The sequence below is a fragment of the Cyphomyrmex costatus genome, unplaced genomic scaffold (assembly GCF_001594065.2).
Source record: "Cyphomyrmex costatus isolate MS0001 unplaced genomic scaffold, Ccosl1.0 scaffold114, whole genome shotgun sequence".
NCBI classification, from domain to species: domain Eukaryota; kingdom Metazoa; phylum Arthropoda; class Insecta; order Hymenoptera; family Formicidae; genus Cyphomyrmex; species Cyphomyrmex costatus.
Genome location: NW_017275108.1, coordinates 42,504 through 62,429, shown reverse-complemented (window position 1 = coordinate 62,429; position 19,926 = coordinate 42,504). Strand labels below are relative to the sequence as shown.

Sequence of the window (19,926 nt, the reverse complement as noted above, 5' to 3'; positions counted from 1 at the left end):
TAACGGTAACTGTAACGAGTTACTTTTAAAAAGCGATAACTGTAACTGTAACTCGTTACATTTTTTACTCGGTAACGAGTAACTGTAACTAGTTATTTTTAAAAAGTAACTTTCCATTCCCTGCAAGAAGCCATAGTCAATTGGTCAATTTATTGTCAATCAAGTCGAAAGTAAACGTATGAATATTGTCTCTCACAGTCGAAGAAAATCATTCGTATCATGATTCTAAATAATCATAAACGTCACATTAAAACAGGAATTTAAAATATGTAAATTATAGTTGAATATTGTATATTAGACTGTGAGAGAGGAAGTCAAAAAGTTGTAATAACGAAAAAGAGTGAATTACAGTGGAAGAGAGGGATGGCGGGGGTTGTTGGTGGAAGAGGGGGAGGTGATTGGTCAATTCCAATGGACTAATCGTCGATTAAGTTAATCGGCGTTTAATCGGCGTTGGTAACAGTCGCCCTTACGGTAGGTCAGATACTGTGAAATTTTCTTTCTTCGAACGAACATTATAAATTAAAACATGATCTGTACTTAAAGACAGTTGTCACGAAAATAAAGAAACATAACTCAGCTGATCGGATATGTCAAAAATGTTTACCTTTATGAGGATAATGATCCCAAATAATCGTATAAGAGACTTGTAGCGTTCACAATTTTTTTGAACATGGCCGGAGACGCTACCGCGTCTCCTGATGCTTTGTCTAATTTCTCTGTCTTTTTGTGTGTTATACCATTCTTTTGTTTTTTGATAAAAAGCGTCTCAAAAATCAGTCTCTTTTTATAATTTGATTCAACATCCATAATACGAATATCGTTCCAATCAAAAGAATGATCAAATTGATTGCAATGTTCGGACAATACTGAATTCCTTGCTGAATTACCTATAATACCATGTTTATGCTCATTAATCCTCGTGATCAACTTTCTTTTAGTTTGTCCCACATATGACGCATCGCAACAATTACAATTCACTTTATAGACAACATTATTCTTTTGCATCTTATCAGTATTATATCTTTGTGGACTTTAATAATTTTATTAAGTTTATTAATGTTTCAAATTCCTATAGTAAACACATCTCTATTTAAACTAGGTATAATAGAATTCGTAACTTTAGGAACTATTTATAAACAAACAAGAAGAACAGCCTATAACGGTCAAACCTAGATCATAGTGCTTATTCTAATTATATGTGATTTTTATATACTGCGTATGTAATCCCCCTAATATTCGCGTGCTGATATTAATACTATTCAGACATAACGCAATAATACATTGTGTAACATGTGTGGTAAGTTGTTTATTGTGCGACGCGGGCGCGGGAGCGCACGAACGAAGCGAGTTATGGGATGGTGCGTGAGGCGCAGGAAGCAGGAGAGGTTCGCAGCCCCCCCGAAAAATAAATTACTTAGAAAAAAAATGAAAGCACTTTTATCATACAATTTTAGTATTTCCTGTCGATTGAGCGTATGTAGAACTTGATCGGTTCAGCCGTTACTGAGATCTGATCATCTCGACCCGAAAAATTCTTCGTGTCGCGTAAAGGAGGCACGGCAGTGTCGCGCGCTTGGCTTAGCGCCGAGACACTACCGTGTCTCCAGATAACTCAATGGCTTGAGATATTGGCTATTTACCGCACGCAAAAGCGTTGCGGTATAGGGCACATTACGTGCACGCGTAAGTAAAACATATGGTAAACCTTTACAAAAGAGGATCACCCTCCGATGACCTTGACCTTGACATATGTTGTCAAGGTCATGACCCCGAGTAACCTCCAACAGGTTTTAGCCGTCGCTCGTCCTTCGTTAAAAATTTGGTAAAAGTAGGGTAGAACGGGGCTATATGAGCAAAGGGGCAAGTTGGACAATGTTAAATATATCGGTAACCGAGACGTGTACGAACATGTCACTCTTGCATCAGACGAGCACGAAGATGCATATTACTGCGCTGAGTACGCTAGTCTCCGCTCGATCGTCAGTTGAAATATATAATCATTTTTTTAGTTTTGTGTAGTGAAAGTAAAGTCATTAGGTAAGTATTCTTTTTGGTCTATTTAATAATTGAAGCATTTAAAAGTAACCAAATATACTCTTTTATCACAACTTATTAGCATATTTTATAATTTCAACGTCAAATAAGTTGTTATATGATTGACAGTTTTGTTTTAAAATTATATTTGAGCCGACATTGGTGTGGGACTAGTTGGGTCAAGTGACTCAACTAACCCCGCTTGTATATTGAAATCTATTCTTTCGGTAATTGTTAAGTTTAGCCTCCTTACCTCTGACGCATTATTGCACAAAATAAATGAATATTGCAAAAAAGTGTCACTGTGACCCACGGATCGAGACATTAATCGTTAATGTTGACGATAGGTTAGGAAATCTATCACATCAATGGCAGAAAGAGACATGAGAACATGTAAGTGAAACTAAAATTTGTATTTTTATACCAGAGCATTTGTTTCTAGAGTAAAGAATTTGTTTATAAAACAGAATTTGTATAACTATTTGTATCGATGTGATAGGTTTCCTAACCTAAATATCTGTCAATTGTGCCTTCTTCAGAGACAATAAAAAATTACATAAATAAAATATAATTTAAAGTTGACAACAGATTAAAGGATGTTTAAACACCGCGAGCTCCCCCACAACCGAGAAATAAAATCAGATGACAATTTCATTTTAAAGAACACAATAATATAACCAATAAAGGCAGAAAAGAAAAATTAATAAATAGAATACTGGAATTCAAGGAAATAATTTCCCAGAATTTCTAAGAAAACTAATAATTTCGAAATTGAATTTATCATAATTACGATTATTTTACCGGAAGTAGGGAGGCTCACCATGTTTATAACGATACTGTATCGCAAACACTCTCAAAACCGGTTTTCAGAATAATTTAGGCCAGTCAGTCTCAGACACAATGAGTCGCAACAATTTGTTAGACGGTATTAAATTAAAATTATCAAATTGCAGATAACAAATGTTAACACTCAACTACTGTGCACAAACGAGACTGACTAGACAGACGTGACAGACAACAATGCTATTTACATCCTGTCTATGATCAGGAAGTAGACCTTGGGAAACCTTGTACAGATTTAACTCCTTCTTTAACAAACAGGGGAGGCTTCACATTTTTTCTTTTTACGTGAAAAGAGTAGAATTGATTTGAGATGCCAGTGGCTGTTATTGAAACATAGAGAAGAAATGCGTGATGATATTATTAATAATACTAAACCTATTTGATTTTATCAAAGGAGGATTTCCATTGTTGAGACTAAAGGAGGTGGAGATGTAGTAGAGGGTAGAGGCCTAGAAAACAGAGATGCGACATTGCGTCGGTTGGGTTAGGTAACCATCGCCATTTTAATTCAATATAAGTGCTCTTGACCAATAAGCTGATGACAGTTGATGCAAAAGGTAGAAAGATTAGATTAGGTTAGGTTAAGTCCGATATTAAATATTCACACAAATAAGAATACTTCCACCATAATAATAGTTTTTTATTGCACTTCGACACTGTATTGTCTAAATTTTTCTCTATATATATATATATGTATGTACATTAGGGTGGCGCAAGAAAAAAAAAATTTCTGAATTTTGACAAGCATACATCAAAAGTAGGTTCAGTACATGAAAAAAAGTACTCTCAATTTTTTTTAGATTTTTCGGACAATATTTAGAGGTCGCTGTTTTTGTTTAAAGGTCGTTTGATGTAATAAATGACAATGAATTGATATAGTACGTACTGTATACGATAAATGATAACTGATTATTTTTTTTTATAAAATAGACATTCTCACGTACATTTTGAGAGGTCGTGAACCTATTTTGGTCCAGTAGAATAAAAGATATGATTTTTTAAATTTTATTTTTTAACACTTTTGATTAATAATATGTCTGTACTTTATCTAAAAAAAATCTAACAATATGTTACTATTTTTTTTCAAACAATGGACATTTTAGCGAACATTTTGAGACGTCGTGAACCTATTTTGGTCCAGTAGAATAAAAGATATGATTTTTTAAATTTTATTTTTTAACACTTTTGATTAATAATATGTCTGTACTTTATCTAAAAAAAATCTAACAATATGTTACTATGTTTTTTCAAACAATAGACATTTTAGCGAACATTTTGAGAGGTCGATGACCTCCTTACGTTAAGTAGAACGGAAGATATAATTTTTTTAAGGCTGTGTCTATTCGCACTGCAGCGTGCCTCCATTATAGGCACGATGCGTGGCTCGATTAGACTCACACCAGGGCAGGGATGCGGGCGTGGATGCATTGCGGACACGGTCGTGTTTATAATGGAGGCACTCTGCAGTGCAAATAGACATAGCCTTTTTTTAATTTTGTGGTGCATGTCAGTTCGTAAAATAAGTGGCTAAATGTATGTGTATTATTAATATGAATAACTATATTATGCAAATTTGTATGCAAATATTAGTTGTTGTAATTATGTAAGTAAGGCTTGATCAAGCGCGTTATTCGCTGTAGGTATAACAAAAAGTATTGAAAATTTCATTCTCGACTTTCAGAATTTTCATTATCATTTTACTTCATTTGTTTTGTTGTTGACGCTTAGCTTACTGACGGTAATGTCATTCTACAAGTGTTATTGTTTATATGTTTATAATACGTCATTTACTAATATGAACTTCTTCAGTACTACTGAGCAGTGTGGTATTAACATTATTATTAACGTACATTTAGCCACTTCTTTTACGAAATGGCATGCACCATAATATAAAAAAAATTATATCTTCCGTTCTACTTAACGTAATGAGGTCATCGACCTCTCAAAATGTTCGCTAAAATGTCTATTGTTTGAAAAAACATAGTAACATATTGTTAGATTTTTTTTAGATAAAGTACAGACATATTATTAATCAAAAGTGTTAAAAAATAAAATTTAAAAAATCATATCTTTTATTCTACTGGACCAAAATAGGTTCACGACGTCTCAAAATGTTCGCTAAAATGTCCATTGTTTGAAAAAAAATAGTAACATATCGTTAGATTTTTTTTAGATAAAGTACAGACATATTATTAATCAAAAGTGTTAAAAAATAAAATTTAAAAAATCATATCTTTTATTCTACTGGACCAAAATAGGTTCACGACCTCTCAAAATGTACGTGAGAATGTCTATTTTATAAAAAAAAATAATCAGTTATCATTTATCGTATACAGTACGTACTATATCAATTCATTGTCATTTATTACATCAAACGACCTTTAAACAAAAACAGCGACCTCTAAATATTGTCCGAAAAATCTAAAAAAAATTGAGAGTACTTTTTTTCATGTACTGAACCTACTTTTGATGTATGCTTGTCAAAATTCAGAAATTTTTTTTTCTTGCGCCACCCTAATGTACATACGTTATAAAACTATATCTATTAGATGCAATAGTGAATTAAAATGGCTCTCTGATCACGTAATTTAGACAGCCAATCAAGCCATATCCTTCAATGACGCATCTCTGTTTTCTAGATCTCTAGTAGAGGGGAGTAAGTTTGAGTTAGGGTCTGCGCACAATAGGAGAAATATTAGAAACAGATATTAAATATAAGAATTTTAACCTATCAGAACTGTGTACTGTGGAATGTGCGCTTTCTGACAGGTTAAAATTCTTATATTTAATATCTGTTCCTAATATTTCTCCTGTTGTGCGTAGACCCTTAGCCATGGTGGAAATATATAAGGTGAAGCAATCTGATGGATGCGCAGTAGCATAAAAGTAGTGGGGAACGGTGAACCAATCAAATATGCCCGGTGATGTAAAATTCAGGGTCGGCGCATAATATGTTGCATGGTGACAATAACCTTAATAATCGACGTTTCCACAATATTTAAAATGCCAAGCTGTTTTGTTAAAAATTGTAAGAATCGAAGTAATTATGTATTTAGTAAACATTTTAAATATTATTCATTTCCTCAAGATCTTGAGTTGTGAAGAGAATGGTTACAAGCTTGTCAGAGGGATAAAAATTCGAATGTTACGCGTGGTTAGTAAATATTACATTGTATTTATATTTTTCATATTACAATAATTATATTCTTTAAAAAAAAACATTAATTCTTTATTTGTGAATTCATAAAATAACTGCAAGAGCTTACAGCTCGCTCGAATAGTTTCTTATAACACATATTTGGCTTGTGTAGTTCGTAGTTCTATACAACAATATTTGTGTCTGATTTAATGATATGTATATTGTTTTACATAAAATATGTATTGCAACAATTTACATGAATAGTATTTGCAGAAGCAGTATGTGAGATACACTTATGTCAGACCGTTTTGAGGAACATACAACAAAACCACGTTCTAAAAATGTTACATCAAAGGTAATACGTAAAGTGAAAAGAGGTTTAGTACCAACTCAGTTTCTGGACTTACCTAATAAAAGGCAAAAGATATTATATACATTTGGAAAAGCTGGCGACGACAATAATATAAGATCTTCGGAGAAATGTATTTGGTAAGACTTTTGAATTCTAAACGATTTGTATACAAATAACTTTTAAAGCTGATTATTTTTATTATAAGTGAAGCATTGAATCAACGTATACTTTACATAAGAAAATATGACAATGCATTTCGTATGTCGGTTACAGTACTGGAATACCAACGTATGAACAACTGGTTTGTGCTACAAAGAATAATTTTGAAGGAGATATCCCAGAACATGTCTATGCTACAGAAGGAGATATCCCAGAACGTGTCTATGCTACAGAAGAAGATATCCCAGAACGTGTCTATGCTACAGAAGAAGATATCCCAGAACGTGTCTATGCTACAGAAGAATATATCCCAGAACGTGTCTATGCTACAGAATCGAGTACTATCTATAATGAAGAGTACGTATTCTTTAAAATATTAATATACTATATAGCTTTGTCTTTTTCTAAAATGTTTTTTTAAGTCGCTGTATTAATTATTTCATACATTACATTTTTCAGACATCCATCACAATCGAAACGACCACCAACATTAGAGGAGTATGAAAACATGTTGGCCACTTTGAAGGAAATGCAAGAGAAAAATGAAAACATGTCAGCCACTTTGAAGGAAATGCAAGAGAAAAATGAACAGCTTGTTTCCACGGCTGTCCAACTTCAAACCAAGCTAGAAGAGAAACACAACGTAATCGAAACTATGCAGAAAGATATGGAAAAATGCAAGGAAATGGCTAATATATTCGAGCAAATATTTACACCTGGACAGGTGAAGCGCCTCATGACGCAGAAATCGCGGATTCCATGGACTAACGAAGATATTAGTAAAGCTATTGCTTTTCGATGCATGAGTGCAAGGTCATATAATTATTGTCGAGAAGTAATGAAAATGCCATTACCCTGTTTCTCAACTCTGCGAAGATGGGTCGCTGATTTTCAGGTAAAGCCCGGAATTCTTCACGAATAAAGATAATGAAGACGAAAGGACAGCATCTAACTTTGGTAGAAAAACTATGTGTATTTAGTTTCGATGAAATATACATTGCGAACAAAATAGATTTAGATAGAAAGGAACAAAAAATTTATGGACCGCATACAGCATGCCAAGTTGCATTAGCTCATGGCCTCTTTTCAAAATGGAAACAACCTGTTTACTACGAATTCTCCAAGCCCATGACAAAAGAAACTTTGTTTAATATTATTAAATCGCTTTACGACATAGGGTACACAGTAGTGGCCACAACAAGCGATATGGGTGCCAAAAATATGAGCTTGTGGAAGGAGTTAAATATTGGAATCACGATGGAATGTAATACCCAAAAACAAAATAAGGAGAAAACCGAAATCACCTAGAAACAATGTTTCTTTGATCATCCATCTGACAACGTTTAGATGACTTAAATTTTGAAAACGAAAACGAAGGACTAACGAAAGAAGTAGAACTCTTTCTATGTGACAACAGCTTAAGAAAAAACTCTACGAAGGATAACATCGAAAATATTTCAGTGACTGAAGATATTGACGAAGGAGAATTTGAGACCGATGGTAATTTAAAAAATTTCCTACATTTAATTGCAAATTTTTGTAATATTTCATAGAAATATGAAGTATTACACTACATTTATACATATCTTGCTTAAAAAACTTGGTGTTTGCTGGGATAATTGTATATATAAATAATTAATTAATTGTATATATAACTTATATATATAATTATGAAAATCATGAATCAAAAACACTTCCCTACTTAAAATTTTCTATAAAAAACTATTAAGAAAATTCTATAGTTTTTAATGAGCGTTTTGAATCGATAAATTCCAATCCGCAATAGTTTTCTATTATTATACTTATAGAATCTTATTGATAACTGTAGAGCTTCTATAGTCGCTCTCGTGCGCTACTATAGAAACTATTAAAAACTATAAATACCTATACAAACTTTATATGTTCCTATAGTTTTTTATAGAAAATTTTAAGCAGGGTTAGTTTAGATTAGTTTAGGCTGCGTTCCGCAAAGTGCATATGCACACAATATGCACGCATTTTATATAGTGAGCGTCACGTATACTATAAGGGAATACGCGCATATGCGCTTTGCGGAAAACAGCCTTAGATAGATCTAAATTAAGTGAGATAATATAAGCCAACAGGATCCAACACAATTGTTAAGCATAGTATTGTATGTATACATATGATGTATTCCAAATATTGATATTGTATAATACTGTGTATTCCAGCTACGCAAATAAAACAATATTTTGCTACTGAAGAAGAGTTACAATTTTTGTCAGAGTTCGAAAATAACATCGCTCAAGAACACGTAGAATTTCAAGGTCTCACATATATAGCAGGTTTCGTGGCTCACAAGTTTCGACAGAAATATCCTGATTTAGGTTGCAAAACCAAAATGATGGTTCCCGCTGATGACTGGCTGTCATATATCTCTCGAAGAAATTGTATCGTCCTTCTACGAACTTCTTAAGAGTTGCAGAAGTGACGAATACCGAATTTATTGCTTTTCATGGCAATGATTTCAGTGTGGAAGACAAAATTTTTGATAAATTAACTGAAATAGTTTGTCAAAAAATAAAGTATACATTTCCGAGAGAGGTTGTTGCATGTTTAGTACGAACAAGAACGTATATCAGATTAAAACAAAAAAATAAAATGATTACAATGACTAATAGTCAAAAAAATAAGAAAAAAAAATTAAAACATATTTGTAATATTACTCTTTGATACTTGTTTACTTTAGATGTGTAGATTTTAGATGTAAGATTTTATTCATTTATTTTATTTATTTATTTCTCTCTCAATTATATTTGTTTTTTTTTTTTTATATTACATTATTTTTTAACTGTTATTTACTATTTTAAAATTGCAATTTTTAAATTACAATTAATAAATATGAATAATTTTAATATAAATACGGTGTTTTTATTTCCAAGTAACTTATAACATTTAAAATTAGCGCGTTACCTCATCGGGCAAATTTGATTGATTGAAATTTTAAGCAGCCGCCATTATGCGCATTGTTTCACCTTATATATTTCCACTATGGAGTTAGCATTGTACTCAAAAGTTCAAGATCAGGTTGAGGGGATGATTGAGGAGATAAGAATTGATCCTCAGCCTTTCGTTCCGTTGATTTCTTCACCGTCTTTTGACTCACAAAGGGATGGATGGTTCATGAATTTATCGACGGTTTCCGTACCTTCTAGGATACAGAATTTTTTACAATTAGGGGATAACTTTGCTTTACCATCGAATAATAGAGCGAGTTTAATAGTCGATCTTATTAAATGTGTTGAGAGTAATGTTTATAAATTCTCTGGTGAAGAGAGAATTTCGATCACGAATCACTCACTTCCAGTGTTAAATAGCTTATAGCGTTTTCGATTAACCGACTCGACCCGACTCCGGGTCGGGTTGACTTCGATCACAAGTTCGATTTGAGACTCAGATTACTTGCATTGACCTGCACAGTGTCATGGCGGAAGAGTTGTCTTCTATGACCTCAATAATAATACCTCAGAAATAATTAGAAATTATTTATCTTACGAAAATTGTGCGAGTCGATAAATGGTATATATCATTTAAAGTAGGTAAGATAAATAATTTCTGATTATTTCTGAGGTATTATTATTGAGGTCATAGAAGACAACTCTTCCGCCATGACACTGTGCAGGTCAATGCAAGTAATCTGAGTCTCAAATCGAACTTGTGATCGAAGTCAACCCGACCCGGAGTCGGGTCGAGTCGGTTAATCGAAAACGCTATTAGTATCGTGTTCTCTGCATAAGACAGAAGTAGACAGTAGGTCTTCTACAATTAGCAAGGGACACTAGAACTTTCTTAAAAGACATGAATGACAGAATTATTTTTACGTAGGCGGATAAAGGTAATGTGACTGTAGCATTAGATAAGCAGGCGTATGTTTCCAAAATAAATAAGATGCTTCAGGATAAAAGCACATATGAAGTTATTAAAAAGGATCCAATAAGATAAATTACAAACTTACGTACTCTATTGACAGAATGGAAGAAAAAGGAATATATATCTCAATCCACATATAGGCGGTTGTCGTGTAGTGATGGTGTGCTCCCGAGGGCTTACGCTCTCCCGAAAATACATAAACAGGATGGCTCTTTTCGTATAATAGTTTCTTCGTTGAATAGTCCATTATATTCATTAGCAGTATTTTTACAAGACATTATCAGAAAAACTATTCCTAAAGCCAATAGTCATATAGAAAATAGTTTTAAGCTTATTAAAGAATTAGATGGAAAACAGCTGAATAAGGAATTTCAGTTAATGTCACTTGATGTGGTTAGCCTTTTTACCAATATTGATTATACTGTGGATTGTGTTAAAGATAACTGGCAGTTTATCTCCAGAAATTGTTGTTTACCAGAAGATGATTTCATTAAAGCAGTACAGTATATATTGCATTTCACCTACTTTGTTTTTGATGAAGTTATGTATAAGCAGAACTATGGTACTCTCCTATGGGTTCTCCGTTGTCCCCAGTCATCGCGGATCTGGTTATGCGGAAGTTGGAGGATATAGGGCTTTATCTTTGATTAATTTTCAGATGCCCTTTTATTATAAATATGTTGACGATATTATTTTGGCAGCACCAGTTTCGTTGGTTAATCATATTATTGACATTTTTAACTCTCAGCATCCTAGACTTCAGTTCACTATGGAGGTGGGTGGAGACAGATTGAATTTTTTGGATGTTACAGTTATTAGGAATAATGAATTGATAGAGTTTGATTGGTACCATAAACCGACATTCTCAGGCAGATACTTGAATTTTTGGTCACAGCATCCAGTTTCTCACAAGAGAGGTACGGTGATGGGATTGGTTGATAGAGTGATTTTACTTTCGAATCCTAAATTTTATTTTGACAATTTTCGTTTTATAATTAAGGTCTTATTGGAGAATGATTATCCATTAAAATTTACATTTGATAATATTAATAGTCGTTTGAAGAATATTATTACGGCTCGAAATAAAAGGAGAGTCATAGATGATCATAGTCGGGATGTAGTGCTACCCACATGGTTCGCCGTGCCTTTCGTGAGAGGTATTACTGAGAAGTTCAACAGATTGAACAACAGCCATTTGAGAGTGTCGTATTACAGTGGTAATAAATTGCGTGAATTTATTAGAGTGCATAAGGACCCTTTGCCGCGTGAAAAGAAATCAGGAGTTGTTTATAAAATTTTTTGTAAGAATTGCGATGCAAGTTATGCGATGCAAGTGGGACAAACATGCAGACAACTAAAGTCAAGAATTGCGGAACATAAAAATCATATCAGATGGAACACGTCCACCCGCAACGTCATAACTGAGCACCGGCTGCATGAGGATCATTAATTTGATTGGGATAACGTCAGAATATTGGATGATGAACCACATTATAGGAAAAGACTGATTTCGGAAATGATATCCATCAGAAGACAAGCACACGGACTTAATTTACAAACGGACATGGAGGGGCTTCCCAAGATCTACTTCCCGATCATAGACAGGATATAAATAGCATTGTTGTCTGTCACGTCTGTCTAGTCAGTCTCATTTGTGCACAGTAGTTGAGTGTTAACATTTGTTATCTGCAATTTGATAATTTTAATTTAATACCGTCTAACAAATTGTTATGACTCACTGTGTCTGAGACTGACTGGCCTAAATTATTCTGAAGACCGGTTTTGAGAGTGTTTGCGATACAGTATCGTTGTGAACATGGTGAGTCTCCCTACTTCCGGTAAAATAATCGTAATTATGATAAATTCAATTTCGAAATTATTAGTTTTCTTAGAAATTCTGGGAAATTATTTCCCTGAATTCCAGCATTCTATTTATTAATTTTTCTTTTCTGCCTTTATTAGTCATATTATTGTGTTCTTTAAGATGAAATTGTCATCTGATTTTATTTCTCGATTGTGGGGGAGCTTGCGGTGTTTAAACATCCTTTAATCTGTTGTCAAAAATAAGCCGAAACATGTAAGAATAATTTTTGTAATAAATAAGTTTTTCTTGATAAATATCAGCGTTTGCGTGAAGTTATCTGCGCCTAACTCCTAGTGCCCCTTTTTCTTTCCAAGTTAATTTTGAAAAGCAATGTATATATATATACTGTGACGTGACACTTTGTGTCCGTCACTCGTAAGTGCATTGGCATGGAGATCCTGTGTCCTCTAAACTCGAAGGGCGAGGGCACAAGCGAGCGTGCCAAATTTATACTTTTTTTGTTTCGTTTTGTATATTCTTTTATATAAAATATTTAGTAATTTCAGATTTTTAAAGAACGATTATTAGTCACATTAGAGCGTGAGCGGTGGTTATCTTAGATTCGTGTAATGTTGCCGCCTCACTCACGGAAGGAAGAAAGAAGACGTCGTGGAGGAAGCAAGAAACCACCAAAGAAGATTCCGATTGTGTCCTCAAGGAGCGCGGTACACGCAGGTCGTATTGTTTTGTAACCTCTGATAATTTGGATATTATTTGGTGATTGTCGCACCTTTATTGCAGACGACTCGGAGAGAGACGTGATAAGGGACCGTCTCAGCACGGCCCGAACATCGGCAGCCGCCTCCACTTCTGAGGAGAGCGATAGAAGACCACTGATCAAGACGGAAAGCCTCGGCCAGCTAATTTGGAAAAGCGCGCCAGAGACTCAAAGGATACGCAACCCACAGGACTCGCTGTGATTAGTCGCGGGGTTGCGCGACAGCAACAAGCCAATTAGAATAAAGAGCGACCCGATAGGAGAGGGGCCTAGCGGCCTGCGTGGATCCGCGAATGCTCCCGATTATCACTTGCGCGGTGATCCGAGTTCATGTAAAGAGGACACGGGATCTCCGGAGCTTTTGGGAACTAAGAATGCGGTCTACCGTTGCCGAGAAATTTAGAGGCGGAGGTTTTCCTCTGAAGGATCAACGAGGGATCGTTACGTGGTGAGGCGAGCGTTATCTTATAATTTGTGTAAAACCACCGATCGCGGTATGTGAAATGCGTCTCGAGTGGATCGCGCGTTACTCGGTATTTCGTGTTAGAGTTCCCGATGTCGTATTCACCGCCTCAAGGCGTTTAAAGTAATCGTTGCCATAGGCGCGTGCCATTCGCTCGGACGCTGAGATTATTGAAAAGTATAATTATTGTTGTTGCTCGCCCTCGTTGCCGCCAAGTCACTTGTGTAATTGTTAATTGTTGAGAATTCTTTAAAGCCGAGACTGGCGCTATTGCGCATTAGAGAATCGTTGCCGTCTAATGTAAAATCGTATGTTCTAATTATTCACGAAGTAATTATTGTTAACATAATAAGATCTAGATTTGGTCGCATATTTCTACTCGGCGAATTACTGCCGAATTTACTTTCTGTAGTCGACGGCCAGTTAATAGTCGGTTTATTGTTATTGCGCCGCATATCAGAGCGCGGAAGGTCAACGCTGTAACGTACTTTCTTTCGAACATTTTTGTACAGTCTCTATTAAATATATCGATTTCTCTTTATTGTTATTATTAATTCTGGTGCATTTATTTCAGCCTCTCCATCGTTCTCCGACAATTTCCCCGCTAACCGCGAACCACTCCCCTCTGCCAATTCCGTTGGCTGAGCTAGTTGTTTAGTTCCGTCGCGAGAATCCGCGTAATCTTTAATTTCTTGTCCGAGCAATTTATCTAACGATTTGTGCGAAGAGTGGCACGCTCTCTCGTGCCTGGCGCCCAACGAATTTTTGATAGCGATTAAGATCTTTGCTGAGTAAAGTAACTTGTCAACTACTGTAAATTCTCGAATCACGAAAGAATTAATGAAGAACCGCACTATTGCTCCTTTAAGTATTTTGTATTCTAACGAAGAGCTTTCGCATAATTAGATTTCTTTTGGAGGACGCGACGAAGTTGTGTCGACACTCAAAAGTACGGTTACAATACATATATACACACAGCAATGTATATATAGCATAATATAACAATGACACTATGTAAAGGAATTTTTTTATACTTTGCAGAAAACTAGAAGATTATATAGGATTGTATAGGACTATCTGAATCACAATATAAGTTAGAAATTAAAAAGAAAATTAAGAAATACATATAATCTCTTTATTATAATACAGCTATATTTTTACTTAATCTACACTTCTAGCTGTAAATCAAATATTTTGATAGAAAGAAAATTATAACGCTATAATTAAAATATATAATAGAAGTTTTGCAAAACGAAATAATTTCCAATTGCTCAACATAAATGTACACAGAAATGTAAAGCTTTTTACACAGCTCAATTAGAGCAAAGTATGTACTACGTTTAGATTAAGTTAAACCTAATATAGCTTGTACGCCTGTATTAAATAGAAACACTCAATGTTCTACAACCACATTTATAGCTGTCGTAATTAATAACATGTAATTGTTATATAACAGAATAACGTATTTAATCGTATGCAAAGTAACGATAAAAGTAACTGTAAATTTCGTTACCATTATCCAAAAAATGTTAACTACGTTACCGTTATAATTACCAAAAAAAGAAAGTAACGCAGTTACCAGCAAAGTTATCAAAAAAGTAACTTGTAACTGTAACTTCGTTACAAGTAACGAGTTACTTCCATTCCTTGAAAATTAAATATATTAAGAATCTTATCAATATTAGCCCTGTCTGTAGCTAGAGCAATGTCAAATAATGTCATCAACATAATCTTATATAAAACACCGGTGTCATTGAGTTTTTGTAAAGAAACCGTTTCTATAAATGCTGCCTCACGATATCCGCAACTATGGGGTATAATGGTGAATCCATAGGTACACTAAAGGTTTGTCCATAAAATTTGTCATTAAACATAAAAAAATGTAGAATTTAAAACCAATTTAAGTGCTTTAAAAAATTCTGTTTTAGAAATGTCAATATTTCGTTCTATAAGGTTCTACCTCTTCGATAGTCTAAAACTAGATCTATTAGTACATTGGTAAAAATTGATATTACGTCTAAAGTTAATTAATTTTTATTTTTAATTGTTATTTTTATATTAATTTAAATGTGTACTGAAGAGAACCTTAACCATAGGTCGAAACGTATATACGTTTTATTATTCATTTCGAATAAATTGTATAAAAAGTACACACCGAGAACTTGTGTTGGCTCATATTGACAATTTGTTTGTTTCTTTTGATTTTTCATTAAGTAGTTTTCGAGATATAAGATTTCAGAGGTACAATGAACGCGCGCACGCGCCGCACGCACACGCACGCACGCACGTACGAGGTGTAAATCTGATTGAATAACCTCCGTATAGTACATCTTGGATATTGCCGATGATATTGTACCTTTGAGGCCTTATAACTCGAAAAGTATTTATTGAGGAATAATTTTATTATAGAGTTTTAGGAAATTCTCGAGGCAAGTTATAAGAATATATGATATAATGAAAAATATATTATTCTATTTTTAAGAAATTAATGATGATTTTTACGTGATCTTTAAACAACTTTCCAAGGTCAAACCAATAGCACCATCTTATATTCCCCATCAAACCATATAACTTCTGTCTGAAACATTTTTCTCTAAAATGCACTGTTCAAGAAATATTTTAATGCATCATTTAAAATGATTCAGTCTGTATATACCTATATGTTATGTATAAATAGTTATAGATTTTTTTATTTATTGTATATACACTTAAACATATAAGGAAAATAATTAATAGACTTACCTTTTTTAACAAAAGCTTCGATAAATTCTGTGTTTAAAAGGTCGCTGACACATAATTTGTTTACTCGATAATAATCTGTATCTTCTGACAGACAATTGTGTAAATTTTGGGGAACAGTAACTGTATCAGGTAGCACCATGGATATCTGACATACAAAACACAAATTGTCAAAATTTTGAAAACTTGCTAAATTTTGAAACAAATTATTAGCTTACGGAATGATTGAAGTAATGATTCTTCATTAATGTGATTATATTTCCATTCTTTATCATATCCAGGTGTAATGTGGTGGTGTAATTTGGCAGTGGTTCCAAGTTCCATGTTTCCGGGCATAACATGTTGTCTTTTCTTCTTTTTAAATTTTTGCGTTTATTAGAAGAAATCTTTGCTATTAATTCTTAATACAATGCATGATTCGATCATTCATGTCCAACATATTACTTTTCTTTGAATAAACATTTGGTTAAATAATGGTCTCTATTCTTTCTTTTTTTAATACATATCTTTTTATAAATCCTAAAGATGCTTTTTAATATGTTTTCTTTTATAAATTCTAAAAATGTTAAAATATATGTAAGAATTATTTAATAATTTTTAAAAACAAAGAAAAAAAAAGGCAAATAAGAGTCAAAAAACATAAAATACGTTCTACAAAATCGTCTTATAATGCAATATATTAAATTAAAGATTTAAATAAAAATTATAAATAATAACAGTATATTATTTAATTGTATGCATAAAAACAAATTAAAAATTTTAAAAACGTGACGTTTTGGCTCTGTATTTGAGTTCTCTTCAGATGTATACGATATTAAAATATCAGACTGCCTTGATGTACAAAACTAAATATACATCTGAAGAGAGCTCAAATACAGAGACAAAACGTCACGTTTTTTTAATTTTTAATTTGTTTTTATGCATACAATTAAATAATATACTGTTATTATTTATAATTTTTATTTAAATCTTTAATTTAATATATTGCATTATAAGATGATTTTGTAGAACGTATTTTATGTTTTTTGACTCTTATTTGCCTTTTTCTTTCTTTGTTTTTGAATACTAAGAATCCTGTATATTCTCTCTATTTTTAATAATTTTTGCATACTTGTAAAAATGATGAAAATTAATTCGGAATACGAATGATCCATTATATGTAGTAAAGAACTAGAATATTATCGAATATGCTAAGAATTAAATTCAATGATATTTATTATAAATTTATTGTTTGAAAAAAGCAGCAACATCACAATGCATTACTTTGGATTTGTTTACATTTCGTATACTTCAGTGCTTGAGTTTATTGCAGTGGAATGTTCTTTTAATTTAAAATTTCTAATAATGTACATACATTATACAACCTTACTGAAAAAAACACATCACAAAATTACATAATGAAATCATGTAATTAAAACAGATAAATTATGTAACGTTCCAAATCATGTTTTTTCTTTTTATTCTTAATTATTTAATTCTTTAAAATTCGATAAGTATAAAATCACATAACAGATGATATTTCTAATATCATGATTTTTCAAATTATGTGATTTTAAAAAATAAGGTAATGATTTGGAACAATCCATTATGTAATTTACTTATTATAATTACATGATTTCGTTTTGTAACTTTTGTAATGTAATCAGTAGGGAACAGGATCGAGAACTAAGTTCAAATCTTTTGTTTGACCAGCGAGTGTTTTACCATTAAACTATTCATTGGACAGAACGTATTAATGATAAATACGTTAATAAAATAAATAATTAAGGTGATAAACTTACAACAAAAAATTTAGCTGCCGATAACCATGTCAGCCATGCGGTACCTTTCGTATATGCCTAACCTCACTTAAGGCGACGCTAAAACAGCTGTTTTTACCATGATTCTATTCGAAGAGAAAGATCCGAATTGGCTTTAAAGCGGGGAGCACAGACTTTTGCATAACGCATAAACCATATACATAAAGAATTTGATTGGTCCATTGACTTATGCATAAGAAAATGGGCCAATGAAATTCCTTATGCACATGCTTTATGCGTTATGCAAAAGTCTGTGCTCCCCGCTACGGATACGGATTGCAAAATCCTAAAAAGTATGTGCATAAGGAATTTCATTGGCCCATTTTCTTATGCATGAGTCAATGGACCAATCAAATTCTTAATGTATATGGTTTATGCGTTATGCAAAAGTCTGTGCTCCCCACTTAAAAGTACGCACGAAAAGGTATACAGCAAACCCTGATTTCATGAGAAAATCGGAAAAAAATTAAAAAATTCACTTTTTCTGGCAAAGTAGGATCACGTTCAATACCTGTTTTACCCATGGTATAAAGACAAGGGTATGCTCACGCGCATGATAGTTCCAGACAACCAATCAGAAATGTCACTCAGTCTACGTCACATTAAGCGGTAAATTCAAAATGCATTTGCTTAGTACTTCGTACTTCTACATACAGTATTGAATTACGGTATTTTCTAATAAGATTGACTTTTAAAAACGTGATTTCTCGCCGCTAAATTCAAATAATTTATTCTAATCGTATCACAAATAATTTCAAAAAATAAAAAAGAAATCATCTTCCATTATATAAATTGTGAAATAATTTATATAAAGGAAGGTGATTTTACACTTTTAGTAACAATTAATACTTTTCTTGAAAAGCAATTCACATTATTTATTGTAGAAATACGCAATTAGCAAAAAACTTTCATTGTGCTCTCTTTACAAAAAAAATATATACATATAATGATCATTTAAGATTCTTTTGTAACTTATTTTTGAGGAATGGACGATGAAATGAATTATAATATAAGTAATGACTATATTTATTAAGAAATTTTGATAATCATTACATTTGAAGAAGGCTCAATCAAGGAGCCGAAACATGTCATGTATGCATACGAAATTTAATTAAATTCAAAATTTTTATATACAGGAAAATTTAATTTGTAATGTTTCGTTGACTCTCAGAGTTGCCCTTATTATTATCCTCTATTGTTTCAGCATAAATAAATACATAAATAAATAAGGTGGAATTGTACAATAGTATTAATCGATGAAATTGTCAGTGCTCTTGGTGAAAATTTTTCATATAATTTAAAAATATTTTTAATAAAGAATTTAAAATCTAGATTTGTTTATACGAATGTTTATACGAATTCCCATATAATAAAAAATTATAAGAAAAAGTGTATTCTTTCTCAATACTTCTGAAAGCATTTTAATTCATGTAAAAATTCTAACAAATTTTCACCAAGAGTTTCGTGATATTTTTGTTTGATTGTAAAAAGGATAATTATACAGAATCATTCAAGCAGCTTAAAAATCGATCAAATTAGGCTTATTCGACGCCTTTTTGCATAAAACGAAAGAATCTGGCAGAAAAAAGTGTCGCTCTGCCCTACGAACCGAGATATTTAGCGTTAATATTGACGACTATTCAGGTTAGGAAATCTGTCTTACCGACTACATGTAGTGCTACGAGTATGCCTTCTTCATACTCTCTGATCTCGTGCGCATGCGCTTGGTATGGTTCGAGTCCAATAGAATGCACGATATTTGAAATTAACACTGCCAAACAAATATAATATATTGTTGTCAGACGCGAAATTCTACAGCTTTCCCTGTTCAGAAACGTTGAACTTTCCACGCGAAGTAACTTCCCCCCCTCCTGCACAGGGGTACACGACTTCTACGATTGTACTGTCGGGGCAGACCTCTG

The 19,926-nt window shown here is 32.9% G+C and overlaps 1 protein-coding gene across 1 annotated transcript in view; it reads right to left on the bottom strand.

Annotated features, from left to right (window-relative positions):
* Positions 1–18,113, bottom strand: part of LOC108777339 (ribonuclease P protein subunit p40) — a 66,712-nt gene extending 48,599 nt beyond the window's left edge. Inside the window, exons 1-3 of the mRNA XM_018544193.1 lie at positions 17,987–18,113; positions 16,424–16,556; positions 16,209–16,353 (exon numbers count right to left, since the gene is read on the bottom strand). Coding sequence (XP_018399695.1) covers positions 16,209–16,353; positions 16,424–16,546 — 268 coding nt within the window. The 5' untranslated portion in view covers positions 16,547–16,556; positions 17,987–18,113. The remainder of the gene's footprint in view (positions 1–16,208; positions 16,354–16,423; positions 16,557–17,986) is intronic.
* Positions 18,114–19,926: the final 1,813 nt, after the last annotated feature.